The sequence below is a fragment of the Callionymus lyra genome, chromosome 1 (genome assembly GCF_982586985.1).
Source record: "Callionymus lyra chromosome 1, fCalLyr1.hap1.1, whole genome shotgun sequence".
NCBI lineage: Eukaryota > Metazoa > Chordata > Actinopteri > Syngnathiformes > Callionymidae > Callionymus > Callionymus lyra.
The window spans coordinates 1,520,784-1,539,510 of record NC_141818.1 but is presented as its reverse complement, the minus strand read 5'-3'; the positions used below and the strand labels follow the sequence as shown (position 1 = coordinate 1,539,510).

Below are 18,727 nucleotides of genomic sequence, written 5' to 3'. Positions count from 1 at the left end.
GTAACGCGACGATAATGGCAAGATAATAACGCGATAACGACACAATAATAACATGGTAACACAACAAAAATGGCAAGATAATAGCGCGATAACGACACGATAATGGCAAGATAATAACGCGATAATGACACAATAATAACATGGTAACGCGACGATAATGGCAAGATAATAACGCGATAACGACACAATAATAACATGGTAACGCGACAATAATGGCAAGATAATAGCGTGATAACGACACGATAATGGCAAGATAATAACACGATAATGACATAATAATAACATGGTAACGCGACGATAATGGCAAGATAATAGCGTGATAACGACACGATAATGGCAAGATAATAACACGATAATGACATAATAATAACATGGTAACGCGACGATAATGGCAAGATAATAGCGTGATAACGACACGATAATGGCAAGATAATAACACGATAATGACACAATAATAACATGGTAACGCGACGATAATGTCAAGATAATAACGCGATAACGACACAATAATAACATGGTAACGCGACGATAATGGCAAGATAATAGCGCGATAACGACACGAAAATGGCAAGATAATAGCGTGATAACGACACGATAATGGCAAGATAATAGCGTGATAACGACACGATAATGGCAAGATAATAACACGATAATGACACAATAATAACATAGTAACGCGACGATAATGGCAAGATAATAACGCGATAACGACACTATAATAACATGGTAACGCAACGATAATGGCAAGATAATAGCGCGATAACGACACGAAAATGGCAAGATAATAACGCGATAATGACACAATAATAACATGGTAACGCGACGATAATGGCAAGATATCCGCATAACGACTCTGTCGACATGTTTCCCATCATTGTCGTGAATGTATCTCCAGGTATCGTCTTCAGACGGTCAAGTCTCTGGCGGGCGTGAGTCTGATGTTGAGGCTCTTGTGGGCGTGTCTGAGATGGGACGACATGGCGGTGAAACCGTCGGCCGCCGTCGGCACCACACGGACCGGTAGGCGTTCTCTTCTCCACGGACTCACCGAAAACACACTCAAAACACAAGGGTTTTAAAGCAAACGACACGTGACGTTGTTCCTGTCACGATGGCTTCATGTTGGATCTTCTCTACCTGGTCATGTGACCCCTGGTCATGTGACCCCTGGTCATGTGACCCCTGGTCATGTGACCCCTGGTCGTGTGACCCCTGGTCGTGTGACCACTGCTGTAGATCAGCGGGTCAGGGACAGTTTGACTACTTTGATGAGACTTTGATCACAAGATGAAACACAAACTGACTCGACACCATTTTTTTTGGTCCCATCTAAGAACGAGGTACAACATCGCACTTGCACTTCCAAGCCACACGGTGGCGCCAGAAACACCGTTTTCAATCCTACTATTGCTGCCTTTATCGTAGTCACGTTGAAGGTTGTTCTGGGGTCTTCAGCTCACACCTGCACTGTCCTCCTCACTCACAGAGACCTCGGAGACGGAGATCACCACCACCGAGATCATCAAGCGCCGCGACGTGGGTCCGTACGGCATCCGCTCCGAGTACTGCATACGCAAGATCATCTGCCCCCTCGGGACCCCCGAGACTCCTAAAGGTGCCGCTCGCTCCTCGCGTCGAAAAAACCAAGCCTGGTCCTGGATCCACTCGTTCAACCTGGTTCTTGTACCGCAGAGACTCACACGCCTCAGAGGAAAGGCCTGCGCTCCAGCGCCCTGCGACCCAAGAAACCAGAGCCGGCCAAGCAGACGGGCCCGGTCGTCATCGAGTCCTGGGTCCCCGAGGAGGAGCTGGACCTGTGGGAGATCAGAGCCTTCTCCGAGAGGTCCGGTGTTTGGAACAGGAGCTCTGGTGGTTTGTTTGATCACTGGTTTTTGAACCCTGTTCTTCTCTGTGGTCCAGGGTGGAGAAGGAGAAAGCTCAGGCAGCAGAACAAGCCAAGGTAAGGTTCAGAGAACACACTCGACGTTAGTACACACTTGTGAGATGAATACTCATGAATACTCTGTTGAGAGCTGCACATAAATGTGCCCCAACATTATTCTTACAGAAGAAACACAAAGTTACAGTTGTGTTACCGAGTGTATTCGTGCGGGAAACAACGAGGCTGGAACTTAGTTTGTGGTTGTGCAGCGCGCACGCCTTCTTTACCTTCGTCATGTGGAACGACAACGGAATCCATCTACTTCCTTTTCAACCCTTTCAAAATAAAACGTATGAAGTAAATATGAACACAACAGCGAGTGTCTAGAAGTGCGTTACAGTCGCATGACACTAATGTCATCACCAGACGGCTGTGTTTGCTGAATTACGGTCGTTTTAATTATTTCAAATCACAGACATTCACGCGGGATTTAAACTCGGAACATTCTCCGTAATCATTACAAATGACCAGAGCTCACCGGGTCTCGCTTATCCCGGGAGAATCGGGCGATAGTCTAATGTTATTAGAATGTTATCATGAATAGTGTACGTCTGTTTGCACAAGAAACTCGATATTTACAGTAGAAAATGTGCTTAAGCCCCGCCCACTGAAAATACTTTTCCCATAACCACGCCCACACTTCTGTGATTGGTCAAACGCTGAGGCTCATCAGCGTCATCGAACCAGGAAGTCTCCGGCTTCAAGAGACGTGAATACAGACAGGACTGGTTCTTGCTGCAGCAGGAGCGAAGCCCGTTGTGACATCACAATGGGCTCCGTTCTCGTAACTTCTCGTTCACGCAGTGAAGAACTTTATAAAGTAATAACTTATAAACGGAGCGTCATCTCGACATTTATCGGTTGTGTTTTCAAACGTTCCTCACACACCAGTGTTGGTTGAAGGTTCTCATCCACGCTCGTGGGTTGCAGAAGCGTCTGGAGCAGAAACCCGGCTCCCTTGGATCCACAACGGCTCCGGCGACTCCGGCCTCTTCCAACAAAATCCTCCTGGGCTCGGCGTCGGGTCCGGGAACGCCGTGCACCAAAGGCGTGATGTCGGCGAAGATGGTCACCCCGGTTACATTCCAGCAGAACAAGAACTTCCAGCAGTCGTTCGCCACGTGGGTCAAACAAGGTCAAAGCACACAAGGTGAGATTCGATCACTCCAGTCTGAAAGTTCTCGTCCTGAAGCCGTCGTCGTCTTCATCGTCTTCATCGTCTTCATCGTCTTCATCGTCTTCATCGTCTTCATCGTCTTCATCGTCTTCATCGTCTTCATCGTCTTCATCGTCTTTATCGTCTTCATCGTCTTCATCGTCTTCATCGTCTTCATCGTCTTCATCGTCTTCATCGTCTTCATCGTCTTTATCGTCTTTATCGTCTTCATCGTCTTCATCGTCTTCATCTACTTTATCGTCTTCATCGTCTTCATCGTCTTCATCGTCTTCATCGTCTTCATCGTCTTCATCGTCTTCATCGTCTTCATCGTCTTCATCGTCTTCATCGTCTTCATCGTCTTTATCGTCTTTATCGTCTTTATCGCCTTCATCGTCTTTATCGTCTTCATCGTCTTCATCGTCTTCATCGTCTTCATCGTCTTCATCGTCTTCATCGTCTTCATCGGCTTCATCGTCTTCATCTACTTTATCGTCTTCCTCGACAGAGACCACGACTGGACACACCTTCCAGATCACAGGCACCTCAGGAGGAGGGAAAGTAGTGACGACCAAACTACCACTGCCAGCAAACAGCAAGATCGTCACCGTCAACGTGCCGACATCACAAGGAGGTACGAGAGTGACAGTAGTTTGATTCTAGTCAGATTCTAGTTTGATTCTAGTTTGATTCTAGTTGATTCTAGTTTGATTCTAGTTTGATTCTAGTTTGATTCTAGTTTGATTCTAGTTTGATTCTAGTTTGATTCTAGTTGATTCTAGTTTGATTCTAGTTTGATTCTAGTTGATTCTAGTTTGATTCTAGTTGATTCTAGTTTGATTCTAGTTTGATTCTAGTTGATTCTAGTTTGATTCTAGTTTGATTCTAGTTTGATTCTAGTTGATTCTAGTTTGATTCTAGTTTGATTCTAGTTGATTCTAGTTTGATTCTAGTTTGATTCTAGTTTGATTCTAGTTTGATTCTAGTTTGATTCTAGTTTGATTCTAGTTGATTCTAGTTTGATTCTAGTTGATTCTAGTTTGATTCTAGTTTGATTCTAGTTTGATTATAGTTGATTCTAGTTTGATTCTAGTTTGATTCTAGTTTGATTCTAGTTGATTGTAGTTTGATTCTAGTTGATTCTAGTTGATTCTAGTTTGATTCTAGTTTGATTCTAGTTGATTCTAGTTGATTCTAGTCAGATTCTAGTTTGATTCTAGTTGATTCTAGTTTGATTCTAGTTTGATTCTAGTTGATTCTAGTTGATTCTAGTTGATTCTAGTTTGATTCTAGTTTGATTCTAGTTTGATTCTAGTTGATTCTAGTTTGATTCTAGTTTGATTCTAGTTTGATTCTAGTTTGATTCTAGTTGATTCTAGTTTGATTCTGTTTGATTCTAGTTTGATTCTAGTTGATTCTAGTTTGATTCTAGTTGATTCTAGTTTGATTCTAGTTTGATTCTAGTTTGATTCTAGTTTGATTCTAGTTGATTCTAGTTTGATTCTGTTTGATTCTAGTTGATTCTAGTTTGATTCTAGTTGATTCTAGTTTGATTCTAGTTTGATTCTAGTTTGATTCTAGTCAGATTCTAGTTGATTCTAGTTGATTCTAGTTTGATTCTAGTTGATTCTAGTTTGATTCTAGTTTGATTCTAGTTTGATTCTAGTTTGATTCTAGTTGATTCTAGTTTGATTCTAGTTTGATTCTAGTTGATTCTAGTTTGATTCTGTTTGATTCTAGTTGATTCTAGTTTGATTCTAGTTGATTCTAGTTTGATTCTAGTTTGATTCTAGTCAGATTCTAGTTGATTCTAGTTGATTCTAGTTTGATTCTAGTTTGATTCTGTTTGATTATAGTTTGATTATAGTTTGATTCTAGATTGATTATAGTTTGATTCTAGTTTGATTCTAGTTTGATTCTAGTTTGATTCTAGTTTGATTCTAGTTTGATTCTAGTTTGATTCTGTTTGATTATAGTTTGATTCTAGTTTATTCTAGTTTGATTCTAGTTAAATATTGTTTGATTATAGTTGAGTATAGTTAGATTATAGGTATATATAAATTGATTACAGTTGAAAATTGTTTGATTACAGTTTAAATTTGTTAGATTCTAGTTTAAAATTCTTTGATTATAGTTGAAAATTGTTTGATTATAGTTGAAAATTGTTGGATTATAGTTGAAAATTGTTTGATTAAGTTGAAAATTGTTTGATTATAGTTGAAAATTGTTTGATTATAGTTTGAATTGTTGGATTATAGTTGAAAATTGTTGGATTATAGTTGAAAATTGTTTGATTATAGTTGAAAATTGTTGGATTATAGTTGAAAATTGTTGGATTATCGTTTATTATAGTTTAAATTTGTTAGATTATAGTTGAGTATAGTTAGATTATAGGTATATATAAATTGATTACAGTTGAAAATTGTTTGATTATAGTTGAAAATTGTTTGATTATAGTTGAAAATTGTTTGATTATAGTTGAAAATTGTTTGATTAAATTGAAAATTGTTGGATTATAGTTGAAAATTGTTTGATTATAGTTGAAAATTGTTTGATTATAGTTGAAAATTGTTTGATTAAATTGAAAATTGTTGGATTATAGTTGAAAATTGTTGGATTATAGTTGAAAATTGTTTGATTATAGTTGAAAATTGCTTGATTATAGTTGAAAATTGTTGGATTATAGTTGAAAATTGCTTGATTATAGTTGAAAATTGTTGGATTATAGTTGAAAATTGTTTGATTATAGTTGAAAATGGACAACAGTTCCATCAACTCTACATTAACTACAGTATATTCAACTTTCAAACTCATTTCATCTAAAAATGAGAGTAAATTATGTTCAATACTTGTGTTTGAAGTGGTTATGAATGAAAAACCTTCAATGACGTGTTTATCCGTCACGACTGTAATGGTGTTTGTTTTGGACGCGAGTCAGGATGTTGGCAGGAAAACAAGTCGACCACGAGGTTCTGCTCTCAACACACTTCTCTCTCTATTGCGGTTCCTCCCTCGTTTCATTGAAGTCTTCAAACAGACGTTCATAGAGCCGAGGTTGTGATGTGTGACCGGAGCAGGTCTGACCGTCATGGTGAACATGTTCTGAAGAACCTTTTGATCCTGAGCTTTGAGAAACCACAGCGAGAGCTGAAGGAACTTTCATGTTCACTCCTGTGAATAATTTATGACTCGCACCTTCACTTTGAACATGTTGTTGCTTTAATATTCGTTTCTCTTTCGATGCAGAAGAAACTGTTTTCAACTATAATCCAACAATATTTTACTATAATCCAACAATTTTCAACTATAATCAAACAATTTTCAACTATAATCAAACAATTTTCAACTAGAATCAAACATTTTCAACTATAATCCAACAATTTTCAACTATAATCAAACAATTTTCAACTATAATCAAACAATTTTCAACTATAATCCAACAATTTTCAACTATAATCCAACAATTTTCAACTATAATTAAACAATTTTCAACTAGAATCAAACAATTTTCAACTATAATCAAACAATTTTCAACTAGAATCCAACAATTTTCAACTGTAATCAAACAATTTTCAACTAGAATCCAACAATTTTCAACTATAATTAAACAATTTTCAACTAGAATCAAACAATTTTCAACTATAATCCAACAATTTTCAACTATAATCAAACAATTTTCAACTATAATCACACAATTTTCAACTATAATCAAACAATTTCAACTATAATCCAACAATTTTCAACTATAATCCAACAATTTTCAACTATAATCAAACAATTTTCAACTATAATCAAACAATTTTCAACTATAATCAAACAATTTTCAACTATAATCCAACAATTTTCAACTATAATCCAACAATTTTCAACTATAATCCAACAATTTTCAACTATAATCCAACAATTTTCAACTATAATCAAACAATTTTCAACTATAATCCAACAATTTTCAACTATAATCCAACAATTTTCAACTAAAATCAAACTATTTTCAACTATAATCAAACAATTTTCAACTATAATCCAACAATTTTCAACTAAAATCAAACTATTTTCAACTATAATCAAACAATTTTCAACTAGAATCCAACGATCTAATAATGACTCACAGTGACTCACCTTCTCCTCAGGTGTGGTCCAGCAGAAGGTTCTTGGAATCATCAACTCAGGTTCTGCAGGATCTGCTCAAACGTTTGCTCCGTTCCAGCCTCGAACAGCAACACTCGGCCTCAGACAGAACGTACCTGGACAACAGGTGAGACGTGACCACAAGTAAATCTGTGTCAATATTGAACAAATTGTTTTTCATTGATTCAAAGATTTGTTGTTGTTTTCATAAATAACGTAAAACGATAAAAATGATTTTCAATAAAGAACAAATCAATAATCAAATCAATAATCAAAACACATTTCAATTCGACCCATAAACCCGACCTTTGAAGTCCTGGTTCTTCTCCTGCAGGTTCTGGCTCCGGGGGGTCAGGTCCGCTCCGGGATGGTCATCCGTCCTCCGGTCCAACAGACGGGTTCCATGGGAAAGACCATCCTCCGGACCCCGGTCATGGTCCAGCAGGGTACGCTCGCTCTCCCGGCGCCTTCTGATGACATCATCATCCTGCGTCAATAATGTTGTTGTTGTTTTTGTAAAGGTCAAGGAGGTCAAGTGGTGACTCAGATCATCCGTGGGGCGACCCCTGCTGGCCAGGGGGCGGCCACCGCCGTGGTGGGCCAGTCGGGCCGGACGCCTTGTGCTCAAGTCCAGGTAAATGTCCCAGCATGCATCACTTCAATTTTTTTTTCAGTGTTTAATTATCTTTTTTTTTTTGTTGTTATTATTCTTGAAAAACAAATCAACGCTTAATTGAAAATGAAAGTATCAACATTTGAAATGTCCTCGGGTCAGAATGACCCTGACTGAGCAACATGTGGTCAAACCCCTGACACCAGTCGTTCCTCGTCCCTTTAGAAACAGGGACCGGGTCAAGAGTCGAGTCCGGCCCAGCAGACCCTGACCGTCATGGTGCAGGGTCAGGGTCAGAGCACGGGTCAGCTGCAGGCCATCCCTCAGGGGGTCACGGTCATCCCGGGGCCGGGTCAGCAGCTCATGCAGGCCACGCTGCCCAACGGTCAAGTCCAGCGCTTCCTGTTCACGCCGCTGCCCTCGGCGGCCACGCCCACCTCCAGCACCGGTCTGTCAATCAAACTGTTTTTAATATTTTACATTTTAACTCTATTCAGTCGTCGTTTAGATCATGAGTTAAAAAAAATTCTCAAGATTGACATTTTTATTCTAATGTTGAAAATCTAACAATTTTCAACTATAATCCAAGATTTTCAACTTTAATCAAACAATTTTCAACTATAATCCAACAATTTTCAACTATAATCCAAGAATTTTCAACTATAATCCAAGAATTTTCAACTATAATCCAACAATTTTCAACTATAATCCAAGAATTTTCAACTATAATCCAAGAATTTTCAACTTTAATCAAACAATTTTCAACTATAATCCAACAATTTTCAACTATAATCCAACAATTTTCAACTATAATCAAACAATTTTCAACTATAATCCAACAATTTTCAACTATAATTAAACAATTTTCAACTATAATCCAACAATTTTCAACTATAATTAAACAATTTTCAACTATAATCAAACAATTTTCAACTATAATCAAACAATTTTCAACTTTAATCAAACAATTTTCCTCTATAATCAAACAATTTTCAACTATAATCAAACAATTTTCAACTATAATTAAACAATTTTCAACTATAATCAAACAATTTTCAACTATAATTAAACAATTTTCAACTATAATCAAACAATTTTCAACTATAATCAAACTATTTTCAACTATAATCAAACAATTTTCAAATATAATCAAACAATTTTCAACTATAATCAAACAATTTTCAACTATAATCAAACAATTTTCAACTATAATCAAACAATTTTCAACTATAATCAAACAATATTCAACTATAATCAAACAATTTTCAACTATAATCCAACAATTCAAACTATAATCCAACAATTTTCAACTATAATCCAACAATTTTCAACTATAATTAAACAATTTTCAACTATAATCAAACAATTTTCAACTATAATCAAACAATATTCAACTATAATCAAACAATTTTCAACTATAATCAAACAATTTTCAACTATAATCAAACAATATTCAACTATAATCAAACAATTTTCAACTATAATCAAACAATTTTCAACTATAATTAAACAATTTTCAACTATAATCAAACAATTTTCAACTATAATCAAACAATATTCAACTATAATCAAACAATTTTCAACTATAATTAAACAATTTTCAACTATAATCAAACAATTTTCAACTATAATTAAACTATTTTCAACTATAATCAAACAATTTTCAACTATAATCAAACAATATTCAACTATAATCAAACAATTTTCAACTATAATTAAACAATTTTCAACTATAATCAAACAATTTTCAACTATAATCAAACAATTTTCAACTATAATCAAACTATTTTCAACTATAATCAAACAATTTTCAACTATAATCAAACAATTTTCAACTATAATCAAACAATTTTCAACTATAATTAAACAATTTTCAACTATAATCAAACAATTTTCAACTATAATTAAACAATTTTCAACTATAATCAAACAATTTTCAACTATAATCCAACAATTTTCAACTATAATCAAACAATTTTCAACTATAATCAAACTATTTTCAACTATAATCAAACAATTTTCAACTATAATCAAACAATATTCAACTATAATCAAACAATATTCAACTATAATCAAACAATTTTCAACTATAATCAAACAATTTTCAACTTTAATCAAACAATTTTCAACTATAATCCAACAATTTTCAACTATAATCAAACAATTTTCAACTATAATCAAACAATTTTCAACTATAATCTAACAATTTTCAACTATAATCAAACAATTTTCAACTATAATCCAACAATTTTCAACTATAATCAAACAATTTTCAACTATAATCAAACAATTTTCAACTATAATCAAACAATTTTCAACTAGAATCAAACAATTTTCAACTATAATCAACAATTTTCAACTATAATCAAACAATTTTCAACTATAATCAAACAATTTTCAACTAAAATCAAACAATTTTCAACTATAATCAAACAATTTTCAACTAAAATCAAACAATTTTCAACTATAATCAAACAATTTTCAACTATAATCAAACAATTTTCAACTATAATCAAACAATTTTCAACTATAATCAACAATTTTCAACTATAATCCAACAATTTTCAACTATAATCAAACAATTTTCAACTATAATCAACAATTTTCAACTATAATCCAACAATTTTCAACTATAATCAAACAATTTTCAACTATAATCAAACAATTTTCAACTATAATCAACAATTTTCAACTATAATCCAACAATTTTCAACTATAATCAAACAATTTTCAACTATAATCAAACAATTTTCAACTATAATCCAACAATTTTCAACTATAATCAAACAATTTTCAACTATAATCAAACAATTTTCAACTATAATCAACAATTTTCAACTATAATCCGACAATTTTCAACTATTATCAAACAATTTTCAACTTTAATCCAACAATTTTCAACTATAATCAAACAATTTTCAACTATAATCAAACAATTTTCAACTATAATCCAACAATTTTCAACTATAATCAAACAATTTTCAACTATAATCAAACAATTTTCAACTATAATCAAACAATTTTCAACTATAATCAAACAATTTTCAACTATAATCAACAATTTTCAACTATAATCAAACAATTTTCAACTATTATCAAACAATTTTCAACTATAATCAAACAATTTTCAACTATAATCACACAATTTTCAACTATAATCAAACAATTTTCAACTATAATCAAACAATTTTCAACTATAATCAAACAATTTTCAACTATAATCAAACAATTTTCAACTATAATCAAACAATTTTCAACTATAATCCAACAATTTTCAACTATAATCCAACAATTTTCAACTATAATCAAACAATTTTCAACTATAATCCAACAATTTTCAACTATAATCCAACAATTTTCAACTATAATCAAACAATTTTCAACTATAATCCAACAATTTTCAACTATAATCCAACAATTTTCAACTATAATCCAACAATTTTCAACTATAATCAAACAATTTTCAACTATAATCAAACAATTTTCAACTATAATCAAACAATTTTCAACTATAATCAAACAATTTTCAACTATAATCAAACAATTTTCAACTATAATCCAACAATTTTCAACTATAATCCAACAATTTTCAACTATAATCAAACAATTTTCAACTATAATCACACAATTTTCAACTATAATCCAACAATTTTCAACTATAATCCAACAATTTTCAACTATAATCCAACAATTTTCAACTATAATCAACAATTTTCAACTATAATCAAACTATTTTCAACTAGAATCAAACAATTTTCAACTATAATCAAACTATGTTAATAATATATATATGTATATAATGATAATAATATATATTCCATACATTAACCTGTGATTCTATCATGTTCAGCTTCAGTCTCTGCTCAGCCAAACACTTCCATCAAGACTCAACCAGCTCAGCAGGCAGCAGCTCCGGTCCAGGCCTCCTCCAACACTAGTGTTCCCTCCTCAGCCAGTCCTCAGGGTCTGCTGCCGCCCCAGATGCAGGCCCACATGCCGGTCCAGTCCCCGACCTCCCTGCAGGTCAAGACCTCGGCAGGAGCCGTGACGCTGCAGCAGGGGTCGCAGGTCATCAACGTGTCGGGGCTGCAGCAGCAGGTGCAGGTACGAGTACTGTATATATATATATATATATATGTATATTATAAATTATATAGTTTCATATTTATTGGAGCAAAACATGTTTTTATATATATATTTATGTTTCATATTTATTATGTAAGAGCTTTCAGAACTGTCCCAAAACTACACATGTACTGTATATGAAATATTTCTTTGAAAACTAATCAATATACTGTATATGAAATATTTATTTGGAAACTTCAGAATAAAAAAGAAATATTTCTTTGAAAACTAAACAAAAAATATGAAATATTTCTTTGAATACTACAAAATAAATATGAAATATTATATAAAACTAAAGCACCATGAGTTAAAGTACCTGCATGTGGACTAAGGACAGTAGTTTTACTACTACTTTAATAGTAGTGCTGGAGTGTATGACCTTGTATTGTAGTTTATTTTACCAGAGTCTCAGCAACAAGTTCTTTCAAGAGAGTCCACTTCTGTTTCCGTGTCCCTGGAGATCCAACGTGTCCTTGTGTCTCCTCAGGTTCTGGCTCAGCTTCAGGCTCAACAGGGAGGAACATCTCACATCAAACTGCAGCTTCCCATCCAGATCCAGCAGGGCGGAGCGTCGCAGGCCGGACAGGTGCGACCCGGGACTTCCTAGACCTTCCAGAGACCTTCATGACCTTCTTTTCTAACTTCTTTCAGATCGGGAACGTGGTGACCATCCAGGCGGCCTCGGTCCAGGAGCAGCTGCAGAGGATCCAGCAGCTCCGGGAGCAGCAGCAGCAGAAGAAGAAGATGGCGGCGGAAGCCAAGCGAGAGCAGGCGCTCAACAGCGCCAGCAAGAGCGACATCATCCAGAAGCAGGTGCGCAGAAGAAACATCATGACGTCGTGACGACCGGACGCCTCATCCAACCTTCTGCTCCTCAGGTGGTCATGAAGCAGAACGCCGTGATCGAACATCTCAAGCAGAAGAAGACGCTGACGCCGGCGGAGAGAGAGGAGAACCAGAGGTCAGAGTTCACAACTACATGTCCGTCTCCTGCTCGGACGCATGTTCACGGAGAAGCAACATTCAAACTGTCAAACGTAGATAAAAGTCCAAACTATCAACGTGGGATTTGACTCTTTTGTACTTTTCATAGTGTTTTCATCATCACAGGGTGAAGTACACACTTCACTGTCACCGTCTCCTGGAGTGGTGTTGGTTCATTGTTGTGTTGCTGAGACTCTCTTGAAATGTTGTGAGTCTCCGCTGATGACTCGGTGTCATCAGTGACGTCATCGGTGCTGAACGTGGGACTTTTGAATGTTCGCCCCATTACTAATAAATCCTTTTCTCTGAATGATCTCTTCACACGAGAAAATGGATTTATTATGTCTTTCTGAGACTTGGCAGAGAGAGGAAGACCATTCATCTGAACGAACACACTGTCCAGTAGGGAGCGCTGTCCTGGGGAAGCCTTGCCATTGTTTGCTAGAAATCAAACAATGAGTGAAAACACTTTACAGCTTAATGTGGACAAAACTGAAACTCTGGTGATTGTTGATGATAAGATTCCAGGGTTGAGTCAGTACTTGAGTGACTTAAGTCAGTCTGTCAAACTGAGCCTGAGAAACCTGGGTGTTGTATTTGATAAAGACATGTCTCTTGTTCAACACTGAAGAAAACTAACCAGAAACTGTTTCCTTCAACTGAGAAAAATCTCTAAACTTAGGAAAATGTTGTCGGAACATGATCTGGATCTTATAATCCATGCGTTTGTTTCTTCTCGTCTGGACTATTGTAACAGTTTGTTTTCATGTCTTAACAAGAAGGATCTTCTCGCCTGCAGTTCATACAAAACTCTGCAGCGAGAATTCTGAGCCGCTCTAGTAGAAGAACTCACATTTCTCCGATCCTTAAAACTCTTCACTGGCTTCCAGTTTCTTTCAGGATCAACTTTAAAATTCTGGTTCTTACTTTCAGATCTATTCATGGTCAGGCTCCTCCTTACATCACTGATCTGATCCAGCCTTACACCCCAGCTCGGGCTCTGAGGTCTGTGGATCAGAATCTACTTATGGTTCCACGCACACGACTCAGGACCAGAGGAGAGAAATCTTTTCAGGCTGTTGCTCCTAAGCTTTGGAACGATCTTCTCTCTCTTTGCTCTTGATGATCTACTGACTCCTTTAAGAAACATCTTAAGACGTTTCTATTTGTTCAGGCTTTTCCTTGAATTTCTCGAACTCCTGTGTTGTTCTCAGTATTATCTTGATCTTTAAAGTATGTACTTTTTTGAGTATTGTTTTGATTGTTTAAGCGCTTTGTGACCCTGGTCTCGAAAAGCGCTATATAAATAAATATTACTTACTTACTCACTCTCTGGTCGTGGAGGAGGTTTGGCTGTTGTATATGGAGAGAGTTGTTCAAAGTGATGCAAACACAGGAATTCACTTCTTTTGAGTCTCAGATGATCTTGATCTACAAGACCTTTCTATTGTGTGTCAATCTACCACCTGGTCCTTCAGTGTTCTTGAAAGACTTCAGTGACTTCTTATCTTCCATTATTCAAATCTGTTCTTATTCTTGAGACTTTAATCTTCATGTTGATGACGTCACATCTTGTTCTGCTAAAGAACTTTGAACTTTAACAGAAGCCTTTAATTTTGAGCAACATGTTTCTGAACCCACTCATCAAAAAGTTACTTTTTACTCTTGGCCTGAACATTTCTAATGTATCTGTACATGATGTTCATCTGATCCTTCTCTTGTTGAACCTGGACTTCATCCCTGAACCTAAGCCTTTGAAAGAAAGACAGTTTTTCTGCTATGTTTGACGCTCTTTCCTTTGATGACTCAACGTGTTTGATTCACTGTTTCACTGATCATTGTGTCGAAATACTGGATCAAACCTGTTCAATCGAACTTGTAAATTCAGAAAAAACGGTGACCTTGGACAAATGAAGATCTCCTGAGTCTGAAGAGACTTTGTGGAAAGACTGAGCGTCTCTGGAAGTCCACTAAACTTGAGGTGCATAGACTTCACCTCAGGGATCTGATGACTTCTTACAATGAGATGGTGGAAACTGCCAGATCTGATTACATCAGGAAACTGGTAGCAGCAAATAAAAAAAACCCAAAGTGTTGTTTGACACGATTAATTCTCTGGTGTCTCCTGCTCCTCAACATGGTCAGACCTTCCATCAGTGATCTGATCCAGACTTACACCCCAGCTCAGGCTCTGAGGTCTGTGGATCAGAATCTACTGATGGTTCCTGAACTTCCGGACCAGACTGTTGCTCCTAAGCTTTGGAACCATCTCTGTGTTTGATGAAGAAACATCTCAAGACACTTTTATTTGAGCTTTCCTTGATTCTCTGAGACTCCTGTGTTGTTCTCGGTGTTATCTTGATCTTTTAAGTATATCTTTTTTGAGGGTTTTTTTTTTTTGTTATTGTTTAAGCGCTTCGTGACCCTGGTCTAGAAAGCACTCTATAAATCTTAATGACTTACTTACTTAAAAGTGAACATGTTTGATTGATTCTTCTTGTTAAGTCTCTAAGAAAACAGACGCAGCTGGAGTTTCTCGTTCAGATCTTTATCCACACGGAGATAATTCTGTGAAAATGTCTCGCATGGAGGCGTAAACACTTCCTGTGTCGTGACCTGCAGTCGACCCTGACGACCGCGTGTGTGTGTGTGTGTGTGTGTCCACACTGAAGGTGTGTCAACATCTCACTGCCTTCACAAGTCCAGAGCCAGACGAGCGCGATTCAGACGCCGGTCGTGACGCTTGTTCACGCCGTTTTCCAGCGATTGATGTCGAGCCTCGAGCTCCACGTCTGCGTCTTCCTCGGAACTCGCTGACCTCGCTGACCTCGCTGACCTCGCTGACCTCGCTGACCTCGCTGACCTCGTCTTCCTGTCGCCGATTATTCCGTCTCCACGTTCACACGGTCCGGCCCGTGGTTGACCTGCTGACTCCAGCGTCTGAATGTTCTGGTCCGAGTGTGAACCGTAGTGAAGCAACGTGACGGTTCTACCACTTTTTTAACTAGAATCAAACACTTTTTTAACTAGAATCAAACACTTTTTTAACTAGAATCAAACACTTTTTTAACTAGAATCAAACACTTTTTTAACTAGAATCAAACACTTTTTTAACTAGAATCAAACACTTTTTTAACTAGAATCAAACACTTTTTTAACTAGAATCAAACACTTTTTTAACTAGAATCAAACACTTTTTTAAATAGAATCAAACACTTTTTCAACTAGAATCAAACACTTTTTTAACTAGAATCAAACACTTTTTCAACTAGAATCAAACACTTTTTTAACTAGAATCAAACACTTTTTAAAATAGAATCAAACACTTTTTCAACTAGAATCAAACACTTTTTTAAATAGAATCAAACACTTTTTTAAATAGAATCAAACACTTTTTCAACTAGAATCAAACACTTTTTTAAATAGAATCAAACACTTTTTCAACTAGAAGCAAACACTTTTTTAACTAGAATCAAACACTTTTTCAACTAGAATCAAACACTTTTTTAACTAGAATCAAACACTTTTTCAACTAGAATCAAACACTTTTTTAACTAGAATCAAACACTTTTTTAACTAGAATCAAACACTTTTTCAACTAGAATCAAACACTTTTTTAACTAGAATCAAACACTTTTTTAACTAGAATCAAACACTTTTTCAACTAGAATCAAACACTTTTTTAACTAGAATCAAACACTTTTTTAACTAGAATCAAACACTTTTTTAACTAGAATCAAACACTTTTTTAACTAGAATCAAACACTTTTTTAACTAGAATCAAACACTTTTTCAACTAGAATCAAACACTTTTTTAACTATAATCAAACACTTTTCAACTAGAATCAAACACTTTTTCAACTAGAATCAAACACTTTTTCAACTAGAATCAAACACTTTTCAACTAGAATCAAACACTTTTTCAACTAGAATCAAACACTTTTTTAACTAGAATCAAACACTTTTTTAAATAGAATCAAACACTTTTTCAACTAGAATCAAACACTTTTTCAACTAGAATCAAACACTTTTTTAACTAGAATCAAACACTTTTTCAACTAGAATCAAACACTTTTTTAACTAGAATCAAACACTTTTTAAAATAGAATCAAACACTTTTTCAACTAGAATCAAACACTTTTTTAAATAGAATCAAACACTTTTTTAAATAGAATCAAACACTTTTTCAACTAGAATCAAACACTTTTTTAAATAGAATCAAACACTTTTTCAACTAGAATCAAACACTTTTTTAACTAGAATCAAACACTTTTTCAACTAGAATCAAACACTTTTTTAACTAGAATCAAACACTTTTTCAACTAGAATCAAACACTTTTTTAACTAGAATCAAACACTTTTTTAACTAGAATCAAACACTTTTTCAACTAGAATCAAACACTTTTTTAACTAGAATCAAACACTTTTTTAACTAACTAGAATCAAACACTTTTTTAACTAGAATCAAACACTTTTTCAACTAGAATCAAACACTTTTTTAACTATAATCAAACACTTTTCAACTAGAATCAAACACTTTTTCAACTAGAATCAAACACTTTTTCAACTAGAATCAAACACTTTTCAACTAGAATCAAACACTTTTTCAACTAGAATCAAACACTTTTTTAACTAGAATCAAACACTTTTTTAAATAGAATCAAACACTTTTTCAACTAGAATCAAACACTTTTTCAACTAGAATCAAACACTTTTTTAACTAGAATCAAACACTTTTTCAACTAGAATCAAACACTTTTTTAACTAGAATCAAACACTTTTTCAACTAGAATCAAACACTTTTTTAACTAGAATCAAACACTTTTTTAACTAGAATCAAACACTTTTCAACTAGAATCAAACACTTTTTCAACTAGAATCAAACACTTTTTTAACTAGAATCAAACACTTTTTTAACTAGAATCAAACACTTTTTCAACTAGAATCAAACACTTTTTTAACGAGAATCAAACACTTTTTTAACTAGAATCAAACACTTTTCAACTAGAATCAAACACTTTTTCAACTAGAATCAAACACTTTTTTAACTAGAATCAAACACTTTTTTAACTAGAATCAAACACTTTTTCAACTAGAATCAAACACTTTTTTAACTAGAATCAAACACTTTTTTAACTAGAATCAAACACTTTTTTAACTAGAATCAAACACTTTTTCAACTAAAATCAAACACTTTTTTAACTAGAATCAAACACTTTTTCAACTAGAATCAAACACTTTTTCAACTAGAATCAAACACTTTTTTAACTAGAATCAAACACTTTTTCAACTAGAATCAAACACTTTTTCAACTAGAATCAAACACTTTTTCAACTAGAATCAAACACTTTTTTAACTAGAATCAAACACTTTTTTAACTAGAATCAAACACTTTTTTAACTAGAATCAAACACTTTTTCAACTAGAATCAAACACTTTTTTAACTAGAATCAAACACTTTTTAAACTAGAATCCAACACTTTTTTAACTAGAATCAAACACTTTTCAACTGTAATCCAACGATGTTCATTCATTCATGTCATGACATCATGAACAGTCATGTGACCAGTATGTGCTTCTGTCTCATGTTATCAATAATCTTGTTATCAATAATGATGTAACAACTGGATTGAATCCAAGATAACAACAGTTTGTTCTGGTGTCTCCAGGATGATCGTCTGTAATCAGGTCATGAAGTTCATCCTGGACCGGATCGACAAGGACGAGCGGCAGGCGGCGAAGAAGAAGAAGAAGGAGGAGGTGGTCGAGGCCAAGAGGA

General features: G+C 34.9%; 1 protein-coding gene across 2 annotated transcripts in view; it reads left to right on the top strand.

Annotated features, from left to right (window-relative positions):
* Positions 1–18,727, top strand: part of LOC148087348 (nucleosome-remodeling factor subunit BPTF-like) — a 53,757-nt gene that overhangs the window by 26,091 nt on the left and 8,939 nt on the right. For both annotated transcript variants that reach the window (XM_087787668.1, XM_087787659.1), the window contains exons 16-30: positions 896–1,020; positions 1,487–1,615; positions 1,693–1,843; positions 1,921–1,960; positions 2,873–3,092; positions 3,607–3,732; positions 7,229–7,353; positions 7,561–7,672; positions 7,748–7,860; positions 8,065–8,287; positions 11,690–11,943; positions 12,452–12,550; positions 12,616–12,777; positions 12,843–12,925; positions 18,618–18,727. The exon at positions 18,618–18,727 is cut by the window's right edge and continues 116 nt beyond it. In XM_087787668.1, coding sequence (XP_087643794.1) covers positions 896–1,020; positions 1,487–1,615; positions 1,693–1,843; positions 1,921–1,960; positions 2,873–3,092; positions 3,607–3,732; positions 7,229–7,353; positions 7,561–7,672; positions 7,748–7,860; positions 8,065–8,287; positions 11,690–11,943; positions 12,452–12,550; positions 12,616–12,777; positions 12,843–12,925; positions 18,618–18,727 — 2,072 coding nt within the window. The remainder of the gene's footprint in view (positions 1–895; positions 1,021–1,486; positions 1,616–1,692; positions 1,844–1,920; positions 1,961–2,872; positions 3,093–3,606; positions 3,733–7,228; positions 7,354–7,560; positions 7,673–7,747; positions 7,861–8,064; positions 8,288–11,689; positions 11,944–12,451; positions 12,551–12,615; positions 12,778–12,842; positions 12,926–18,617) is intronic.